The sequence below is a fragment of the Theropithecus gelada genome, chromosome 11, assembly GCF_003255815.1.
Source record: "Theropithecus gelada isolate Dixy chromosome 11, Tgel_1.0, whole genome shotgun sequence".
NCBI classification, from domain to species: Eukaryota; Metazoa; Chordata; class Mammalia; order Primates; family Cercopithecidae; genus Theropithecus; species Theropithecus gelada.
Window position 1 is genome coordinate 81,690,075 of NC_037679.1, and position 11,171 is coordinate 81,701,245.

The 11,171-nt window shown below is 42.9% G+C and overlaps 1 protein-coding gene across 4 annotated transcripts in view; it reads right to left on the bottom strand.

The window, feature by feature from the left end:
• Positions 1-2,640: 2,640 nt before the first annotated feature.
• Positions 2,641-11,171, bottom strand: part of RSRC2 (arginine and serine rich coiled-coil 2) — a 22,944-nt gene continuing 14,413 nt past the window's right edge. For 3 of the 4 annotated variants that reach the window (XM_025402123.1, XM_025402124.1, XM_025402125.1), the window contains 4 exons: positions 9,377-9,456; positions 6,553-6,782; positions 4,854-4,943; positions 2,641-3,624 (listed from right to left, as the gene is read on the bottom strand). In XM_025402123.1, coding sequence (XP_025257908.1) covers positions 3,445-3,624; positions 4,854-4,943; positions 6,553-6,782; positions 9,377-9,456 — 580 coding nt within the window. In that variant the 3' untranslated portion in view covers positions 2,641-3,444. Of the gene's footprint in view, positions 3,625-4,853; positions 4,944-6,552; positions 6,786-9,376; positions 9,457-11,171 lie in introns of all 4 variants that reach the window. The other variant, XM_025402122.1, reaches the window with a different exon arrangement.

Genomic DNA, 11,171 nt, shown 5'->3' on the forward strand with positions numbered 1-11,171 from the left:
CAGGTGTAGTGGCGCACACCTGTAATCCCAGCTATTCAGAAAGCTGAGGCAGGAGAATCGCTTGAGCCCAGGAGGCAGAGGTTGCAGTGAGCCGAAATCGTGCCACTGCACTCCAGCCTGGGAGACAGAGCGAGACTCTGTCTCAAAAAATAAATGAAATAAGAAAAAAAGGTGAAAAACACAGGAAGTTATGAATATTTAACAAACACTCTAGTCTGTGGGAGTCAGTGAAGTGAGGAAGTGAGACTTTAAGGATGGGCAAAGTTAGGGGTGGGCACATGGGAGGATGGAAGGAAGAGTCTTAGGTATAAGAACCACCATGTTGAGTGAAAAGGGAGAGTGGAGCAAGATGAGGCTGGAACACTACTAGGGCAGTACTCAAAGGCCCTTAAGGAAGCCTCTCTCCATTCACAACATCGGGAAGTCATTTACACATTTTACATTTTTTTGTTGTGGACAACGGGATCTCCCTGTATTGCCCAGGCAGGTCTTGAACTTCTGAGCTAAAGCTATCCTCCTGCCTCTGCCTCCCTAAATACTGGGATTACAGGAATAAGCCACTATGACTGGCCATTTAAATTTTTTGAAATTTTACTGAGACACAGTCTGACTCTGTCACCCAGGCTGGTGTGCAGTGGCACGATCTTGGCTCACTGCAACCTCCACCTCCCAGGTTTACTTTCACTGAAAAATCCACGAGGCAAGGCGCAATGGCTCACGCCTGTAATCCCAGCACTTTAGGAGGCCCAGGCGGGCGGATCATGAGGTCAGGAGTTCAACACCAGCCTGGCCAACATGGTGTAACCTTGGAGTTCGAGACCAGCCTGGCTGACATGGTGAAACCCCGTCTCTACCAAAAATACAATTAGCCTGGCATGGTGGTGGGTGCCTGTAATCCCAATTACTCACGAGGCTGAGGCAGGAGAATCGCTTGAATCCAGGAGACAAAGGTTGCAGTGAGCCGGGATCACGCAACTGCACTCCAGCCTGGGCAACAGACTCTCAAAAAAAAAAAAAAAAAAAATTCTGCATCTAAGTGGACCCTGAAAGTTCAAACCCATGTTGTTCAAGGGACAACTGTAATTTCATCTTTTAATTATTTGCATTTGGCTACTCAAAAAAGAAACTGAAATAAAAGATTACTCTTAGGCCAGATACTGTGGCTTCACGCCTGAATCCCAGGTAGCACTTTGGGAGGCTGAGACGATGCAGATCATTTGAGGTCAAGAGTGGGAGACCAGCCTGGCCAACAGCTTGAGAACCCCATCTCTACAAAAATTATCCGGGTATGTTGTCATGGGCCTTTGGTGCCAGTTACTCAGGGGAATGAGGTGGGAAGATCACTTGGACCAATATACATAGACGCACATATGTATTTTATTGGACAGTGCTGTTCTAGATGAGCAAAGGACAGGCTGTAACACTCATTATGTATGGTCAGCTCCTAAAATAACTGTAGACACACAGGAAGCTTTTGTGTCCACACTGCCTTACAAGGTCATGAACATTTTTAATACTACTGATTTGAAAAGGCAGGCCTTAATTGAAAAATGTGATGATCACAAAATGAAGGATCCATAGTGTTGTTTCCTTAGAAGGCTTAGATTTGTCGCTGAAACACGGTGAAAAGCTATTTTCCCATAGAATTACTGTGCTCTGGGAAAACGAAAGGTTTATTAAAATATATTAAAAATCTTATAATCTGGCTGGGTGAAGTGGATCACACCTGTAACCCCATCACTTTGGGAGCCCTGAAGTGGGAGGACTGCTTGAGGCCAGGAATTCAAGACCAACCTGGGCAACATAACAAGACCTTGTCTTTACAAAAAATTAAAAACAAGCTAGGTGTGTTGGTGAGCACCTGTGGTCCCAGCTACTCAAGAGGCTGAGGTGGGAGGACTGCTTGAGCCCCGGGGAGCCTACTGCACTGCACTCCAGCCTAGGACAGAAAGCATAAAGAAGAAAACACCCCATCACTTGATTTTCATGTATAAGAAAAATATACCTAATGAGCAAGTTGGCAGGACTTAATTCCAACTTTTAAAATAAGGCTGTCAATCTTATTCCTATAGTCTTCCCTGATTGTAATGTGCTCTCATACTGTGATGTTTTCCAAAGGAAAGCCAAACCTTATTACTTTGTTGTAACGAAGTAAATTAACTTGAAGTTTTGCAGGGCTCCTCTACCCCTTAGTTTCAGATTTATGCTCAATCTAGTAACAAAACCTTTTCTAGGCCAGGTGCAGAGGCTCACGCCTGTATCCCAGCACTTTGGGAGGCTGAGGGTGGATCACCTGAGGTCAGGAGTTTGGGACCAGCCTGGCCAACATGGTAAAATATCATCTCTACTAAAAATACAAAAATTAGCTGGGCGTGGTGGTGGGTCTGTAATCCCAGTTACTTGGGAGGCGGAGGTGGAAGAATTGCTTGAACCTGGGAGGCGGAGGTGGAAGAATTGCTTGAACCTGGGAGGCAGAGGCTGCAGTGAGCCGAGATTGTGCCACTGCACCTAGCCTAGGCAAAAGAGCGAGACCCTGTCTCAAAAACAAAAATGAAAAAAATTTTTCTAATATTTTAGTATTTTATAGTCTATGTTGGAGAAGACTCCAAAGGGATAATGAGCAAAAAGCATACAAAGAACTTGTCATAAGGCACTTTATTAAAATAAAAGTGCTTACATCCCTTTAATGCATTAATCTATTTCCTGAATAACACATGTAATATTTGACAAATACTGAATACCAAGTCTGTCCCTTATAATAGGAAAACATACTATTTTAATAAGTTTTCTCCTCCCACCTTTTACATTTTTGCTCACCATGGTATTGCCTGTAGTATATAGTTAACTGGCCTTAAAAAGGGCCGGGGTGGGGGTGATTTCTAGCTAGTGTTTTCTAACAGCAATTGCCAAATGCTACAGAAACCATAAAACAAATTCAAAGAAACATCCCAGGTAACTTAAATTAACACCAGTTTTGAGAAAACCATTTTTATTATCATCACCACCCAGCTTATCTGTGCTGGATTATGTACCAAATGGCCAGATCTTCTAAAGAACATCTACATAACATTTCTTTCATGTTTCAAGAGATGAAAATAACTGTACAAGGTTAAGTACAAAAGTACACAAGACAGCTGACACGAAAAAATCCATGTATGAGATTTTATCCCCACCTGCAGCTTTTATATATTTGAAAAGTAGAATTCATGAACTAAAAAATATTGTCCTTCTATAGTCCTGTCAAGTTTAATGGAAGTGGGTTTAACCTGATTACAACACTAACACCAGTATCACTGATCTGATATTTACAAAAATTTGTATTTTTCAATAAATTAAAGTCAATGCAACACCCATGCAAGCTAGAATGCTAGCTGTTTGGTGAACAAGGACCTGACATCAGAACAAGAAGTCTGTAAGTCCCAAACTTTACAAGTGTCATCATTTTCAAACTGCATCCATTCCTCGCATTGAAGATGTGAAACCCAAACCCATTCCTCTTTGTGTGTGGGTCTGTGATCTTGCCATTTCATACTGAGCATCTAAATTTCGAAATACTTCTTCCTGTTGCTTCAGAGTCTTGTAACTTTCTTCATCAACTGAGCTACACCCAGCTTCATCTTCACTCTAAAGATCAGACATAAAACATTACAGTGAATTCAGATGGAGATAAATATTCTCTCACTTGACACTATTTTTTATTTATTTTTTTGCACAGTCTGGAGTGCAGTGGTGCCATTCTTGGCTCACTGCAACCTCTGCCTCCCGGGATTAAGCAATTCTTATGCCTCAGCCTCCCAAATAGCTGGGATTACAGGCGCACGCCACCACGCCCAGCTAATTTTTGTATTTTCAGTAGAGACGGGGTTTCACCACGTTAGTCAGGCTGGTCTCGAATTCATGACCTCATGATCCGCCCACCTTGGCTTCCCAGTGTGCTGGGATTACAGGCATGAGCCACCACGCCCAGTCCCAATTTTTGTATTGTTAGTAGAGATGGGGTTTCACAATATTGGTCAGGCTGGTCTCGAACTCCTGACCTCAGGGATCCGCCCCCCTCGCCCTCCCAAAGTGTTGGGATTACAGGTGTGAGCTAGGCTGACACTATTATTAAATCATACTTTTGGCTGGGCGCAGTGTGGCTCATGCCTGTAATCCCAGGACTTCGGGAGGCTGAGATGGGTGGATCACCTAAGGTCAGGAGTTCGAGATTAGCCTGGCCAACATGGTGAAACCCCATCTCTACTAACAAAACAAAACCAAACCAAAACAAAAAAATATATACTTTTGGGATGTGTATTTGATCTCGATGACTTAATTTCCATTCATTATTAAACACCTCCATAGTACAAAGCCATATTCTTTCTAGGTCTGGAATATAGCAGGGTGTACCAAAGTTAACTTCGGTTTAGTAGGTTGGAAAAAACATAGTATGTAGAAGTAGTCAGGGCATAAATGCCACAGAGGAAAGCAAAATAGAAAACGGGGATGGAGGCTGGGCGCAATGGCTTGGAACTGTGATCCAGGGCTTTGAGAGGCCAAGGTGGAAGGACTGCTTGAGCCCTGAAGTTTGAGGCTGCAGCGAGGTATGACTGCACCACTGTACTCCAGCCCGAGTGACAAGAGCAAGCAGAGCAAGACTGCGTCTCTCTTACTAAGTGTGTGTGTAGGGAGGACAGTGGGTAGGGGAGATAGGAATGTTTCAGAATGGGACTGCTTGTTGTTTTACAAAAGGTGGTGGGAAAGAACTCAAACACTGACACCTGAGCAAAGATCAGAACTAAGAAAATGAGGGAAGATTAGTGCAGGACGGCTAACAGCTACTGCAAAGATTCCCTGGCATATTTGAAACTCACCTTAATACCCATCAACTTCCTAAATTTGACATTTTGGTCCTTGTTTCCAAAATTCAATTTTTCCCATATTTCAGCAGATTGGGATTTGTCCTGTTAAGAAACATTAAACTTTAAAACATGTAAAATTTAAATATATTTTTTAGGACATGAAATATCTCAACAATGTCTCAATGAAAAAAACAAACAGCATGGATGGCATTCAATCAATGTAAGTTTAATTACTTCAAGACTTAAGAAACCACAAAGCGGGCCGGGCGCGGTGGCTCAAGCCTGTAATCCCAGCACTTTGGGAGGCCGAGACGAGCGGATCACGAGGTCAGGAGATCGAGACCATCCTGGCTAACACGGTGATAACCCCGTCTCTACTAAAAATACAAAAAAAAAACCTAGCTGGGCGAGGTGGCGGGCGCCTGTAGTCCCAGCTACTCCAGAGGCTGAGGCAGGAGAATGGTGTAAACCCGGGAGGCGGAGCTTGCAGTGAGCTGAGATCTGGCCACTGCACCCCAGCCCGGGCTACAGAGCAAGACTCCGTCTCCAAAAAAAAAAAAAAAAGGAAACCACAAAGCAAAGAAATATAAGCAAGAGGTTGCAAGAGATTGGTTATTACTCCTGTAATCCCAGCAGTTTGGGAGGCCGAGGCGGGCAAATCACCTGAGGTCAGGGGGTTGAGACCAGCCTGGCTAACATGGTGAAACTCCGTCTCTACTAAAAACACAAAAAGGTAGCCTGGCGTGGTGGTGGGCACTGGTAGACCCAGGAGGGTCTCAGGAGTCTGAGGCAGGAGAATTGCTTGAACCCGGGAGGCAGAGGTTGCAGTGAGTCAAGATCACGCCACTGCACTCCAGCCTGGGCGACAAGATCGAGACCCTGTCTCAAAAATTAAAAAAATGGATTCTTTTCCTGTCATAGGCCTTTTTTAACATGCAATTTTTGCAACTGCATATGCCATCTGCAATTAATGTCATTTGTCATTGCAAATAATGTTTAAAAAACATAAAACAAAAAACAAAAACCAGTACCTCATAATCTATGAAAAATCCTAAACCAAGTAGTCTCTTTTCCTTAATACTACGTAATATTAGTTTTCTTCGAAAGCTTGACTTCAATCAATTATGTTTTATTTTAGTATTAACAACTGGCAAATAAGACTATCCTAGCTTTTTGTTTTTTGAGACAGGGTCTCAACTCTGTGCCCGAGGCTGACGTTGCAGTGGCATTATTTTTTTATTTTCATTTTTTTTGACATGGAGTTTCACTGGAAACTCACTCACTACAACCTCCGCCTCCCAGGATCAAGCAATTCTCCTGTCTCAGCCTCCCAAGTAGCTGGGATTACAGGTGCACGCCACTACGCCTGGCTAAGTGGCATGATCTTGGCTCACTGTAGCTGGTGCGTAACAGGCTCAAGCGATTCTCTTGCCTCAGCCTACCACCACACCCAGCTAATTTTTAAATTTTCTTTTCAGTACTGACAGGGTTTTGCCATGTTGACTAGGCTGGTCTTGGACTCCTTATCTCAAGAGATTCGCTTGCCTCAGTGTCCCAAAGTACTCGGATTACAGGCATAAGCCACCTGCGTCTGGCCATCCAAGGTTCTTAGAAAGGTAAGCCCAAAGTAATCTTTTTCAATCCAAATTTGTTTTTCTAAGCAATTACTAATTAGGAATAAATGATAGAAGAGCAGAATAAGAGAACTTACCCCTTCTTTCTTGCCCTGCCAAAGCATTTTCCTTTTTTTCTCTTGTTCAGCAAATTTCATTGGATTCACAGCTGCTGGGTTATAGTAGCTAGGAACAGCTATTCCTGTCTCTGCCAAAGCTTTAGCTTGCAGGGCTGCCATCTGAGCTGCCATGGCTATCTGAGGTGTTACTTGTGTTCCTGATGCCAACAGGGCAGCAACATTGAGAACAGAACCTCCAGTAGCTGCAGCTGCTTGAAGAAGATATAAAAATGGTTTTTAAAACATAAACAAATCTCCAAATTACATTAACAAATGATTTATAAAACGCTATGAATGTGCAAAAAGGCAGGATTTTCACAAAATACAAGGAAATGACTGTGTATTAGCTCACAAGTAAGTTTTTAGCAAACACTTACTGTGTTTATCAATGGACATATTTCTGCATAAACCCTTGATATACATTAAAAACCATTTATTGCCAGGCGCGGTGGCTCACGCCTGTAATCCCAGCACTTTGGGAGGCCAACGTGGGCGGATCACCTGAAGTTGAGAGTTCGAAACCAGCCTGACCAACATGGAGAAACCCCGTTTCTACCAAAAATACAAAATTAGCTGGGCGTGGTGGTACATGCCTATAATCCCAGCTACTCGGGAGGCTGAGGCAGGAGAATAACTTGAACCCAAAAGGCGGAGGCTGTGGTGAGTCAAGATTGCACCATTGCACTCCAGCCTGGGCAACAAGAGGGAAACTCCGTTATCAAAACAAAACAAAAACCCATTTATTTACTTTGAGGACAGAGAATTCTGCAAATAGTAAGGAGGTATGATTTCGGTGGAAATGAACTAGTGTCTTTAAGGTATGATCACAAAAAAATAAAACCTTATTTTTTTTAAATTTATGAAATCTTCTCATGGACATTTTGTTTGATGCTCACATCAAATATCTGAAAAACTGTATGCAGGTAAGGCTGGGCACAGTGGCTCACACCTGTAATCCCAGCACTTTAGGAGGCCAAGACAGGCGGATCACAAGGTCAGGAGTTTGAGACCAGCCTGGCCAACATAGTGAAACCCCATCTCTACTAAAAACTACAGAAAAATTAGCTGGGCGTGGTGGCAGGCGCCTACACTCCCAGGTACTCAGGAGGCTGAGGCAGGAGAATCACTTGAACCCCAGAGGTGGAGGTTGTAGTGAGCTAAGATCGTGCCACTGCACTCCAATACGGGCGACAGTATGAGCCTCCGTCTCCAAAAAAAAAAAAAAAAAACCAAACAACAACAGTATGCAGGTATTATGCTAAGGCCAAGTTGTTCAATAAAGCCCTGGTATTTCCACTGTGATTGAGGCAGTCCTCTGTAAACAAAGACACCTCTGATTACCTATTTTTGTCAGTCCAGAATATAACCTTAAAAAGTTCTAATTTACCAACATTATGGGAACCAGAGTTATGAAAGATTGTAATGATGTATTAAAAACAAAATGGCTATTTGTAAACCTTTGGAGTTTCAAATAAGCGCTACTGTTTACCAGGAATGTAAACAACAAAAAAAAACCATCTTCCAGATTAAATTTCATGCCAAATCAACAGTAAGCTCTTCGTCATAATTTTCTTTCCTTTGCTTTTTGCGAGACAGGGTCTCGCTCTTGTCACCCAGGCTGGAGTGCAGTGGTATGATCTTGGCTCACTGCAACCTCTACCTTCTGAGTTCAAGCCTCCCGAGTAGCTGGGACTATAGGCGCATGCAACCACGCCTGGCTAATTTTTGTATTTTTAGCAGGGACGGGGGTTTCGCCATGTTGGCCAGGCTGGTCTTGAACTCCTGACCACCTGCCTTGGCCTCCCGAAGTGCTGGGATTACAGGAGTGAGTCACTGAGCCAGGCCTGATACTTTTCAAAATCTGCCATGTTTGTTATGTCTAAAAACTTGATTTCTTGAAAGAGAAATACGTATTTCACATCAGTTCACTTTCTTGCACAAACTGCATTTCCAAAATGGTAAAAGATATCTGGGGCCGGGTGTGGTGGCTCACGCCTGTAATCCCAGCACTTCGGGAGGCCGAGACGGGCGATCACCATGGTCAAGAGATCGACGCCATCCTGGTCCAACATGGTCTCTACTAAAACCCGTCTCTACTAAAAATACAAAAATTAGCCAGAAGTGGTGGTGTGCACCTGTAGTCCCAGCTACACGGGAGGCTGAGGCAGGAGAATCACTTGAATCCAAAAGGCAGAGGTTGCAGTAAGCCGAGACCATGTCACTGCACTCCACCTCAGGCGATGGAGCGAGACTCCGTCTCAACAACAAAAAAATCTGTTGCGATGACTACAGTGTTACATGAACAAAAATACTCATTACCAACTTACCAACAAAAATTATCCACATGGACCACATCAGAAACAAGCTACAAAACACTTAAGTGAGAAAACACTAAAACTTTTACAGTGTACTGATGGGAAGTAGAAATCATAGGTGATTTTCTTCCTATTATTTTCTACATTTTTCAATTTTTCTACAGAAAGCATGTCAAACTTAGGCTGGGCGCAGTGGCTCATGCCTGCAATCCTAGCACTTTGGGAGGCTGAGGCAGGAGGATTGCTTAAGCCCGAGATCAACAATAGTCTGGGCAACCTAGTGAAAGGTCCTCTCTACAAAAAGTAACTAAGAAAACAACTAGCCATGCATGGTGATGTGGGCCTGTAGTCCCAGCTACTTGGTAGGCTGAGGTGGGAGGATCACAGAATAACAGAGCAAATCTCTGTCTGAAAAACAAAAAAACCTGAAGAGCTCAAATCGAGATGACTAAAAAAGAATTAAAAAAAAAAAAAAACAACAAAATTACCTGCAGCTATTTCTTGTTGTTTTTGTTTTTCAACCATTTCCTTTTCTCGCTGCTCTTGTAATTTCTTTGCCCTTTCCAACCTGCAAAAATAATTTCAATAAATTTAAAATAACACAATATAAAACCATTATGTATATATCTCCCTATATGTGCATGTACAGAGACAAGCCAATTTCCATAAAATTTTAAATTTTTAGCATCCCTCGGCTACTGATAACCCGTATGTGAAGAAAAAGCAATCATTCTTAAGATAGTATAAGTTACGTTTGAAGAACACAACAACAGTGGTTTTAAACATTTTTGAATTGACTAGTCAGAAATGGGCATAGTTTTTATATGCAGTTCCAATTAACAAGTGAAAAGAAATTACATCTTGCAAGTAACATTGAAAGCTGAGTAAATTTTAGAGCATGGTAAGTAGTAAATAAATTTACAGAATTATCTAAATGTTTCTTGAGGGAGAACAAGCCAGCCAATCAAGACATTCAGATAATTTTTTATATTAAACAGCCCTTAGTGAAGTCTTCAATTTAATAAAAATCAAAAAGTCAAAACTAAAAGGTCAAGCAAATCTTGCCATTCTGTGTAATCTAATAAAATGGGAGGAAAACTTCTCTAAATTAGGAAATTACTTCTAGCAGTTGAAGAAATTTATCATTTGCAAAGGAAGTGGTAACGTGAAACACAAATTCATCCCAAAACAAAATGAATTTTTTTTTTTTGAGACAGAGTCTCGCTCTGTCGCCCAGGCTGGAGTGCAAAGGCACGATCTTGGCTCACTGCAACCTCTGCCTCCCGGTTTCAAGCGATTCTCCTGCCTCAGCCTCTTGTGTAGCTGGGATTACAGGCGCGCACCACCATGCCCAGCTAATTTTTTTATTTTTAGTAGAGACGGGGTTTCACCAACGTTGGTCAGCCTGGTCTCAAACTCCTGACCTTGTGATCCGCCCGCCTCGGCCTCCCAAAGTGCTGGGATTACAGGCGTGAGCCACCGTGCACGGCCCAAAACTGAATTCTTGTTCATTCTATTCACTCTATTAAATGAGTAGTGTGCATACTCATTAAATTCGCTAACGAGAGTATGCACACTAAACAAGCTATATGTTAAGTTTACTCAAATACAGCAAATAACAAGTAACATTATCTTCACAACGAATTCCTGAAAGAGAAATTCTTTACTTCATAAGGATTCCCTGATTTATCAATCAAGCCAAATGCCACTAATGCCCTCTGTAATGTGGTATAAAGGGGACGGGATTGAGGAAACTTGTTTTTGTTCTGGGGCACTACGGGTAATATAAGGCAGGGGTAGTAAATTGGATTTGCTTTAAGAATTGTTAAGTTGGCCGGGCACTGTGCCTCTCGCCTGTAATTCTAACACTGTGGGAGGCTGAGGTGGGTGGATCACCTGAGGTAAGGAGTTCGAGTCCGGCCTGGTTAACATGGTGAAATTCTGCATCTACTAAAAATACAAAAAATTAGGCCGGGCGCGGTGGCTCAAGCCTGTAATCCCAGCACTTTGGGAGGCCGAGACGGGCGGATCACGAGGTCAGGAGATCGAGACCATCCTGGCTAACATGGTGAAACCCCGTCTCTACTAAAAAATACAAAAAACTAGCCGGGCGCGGTGGCGGGCGCCTGTAGTCCCAGCTACTCGGAAGGCTGAGGCAGGAGAATGGCGTGAACCCGGGAGGCGGAGCTTGCAGTGAGCAGAGATCCGGCCACTGCACTCCAGCCTGGGCGGCAGAGCGAGACTCCGTCTCAAAAAAAAAAAAAAAAAAAAAAAAAAAAAAAA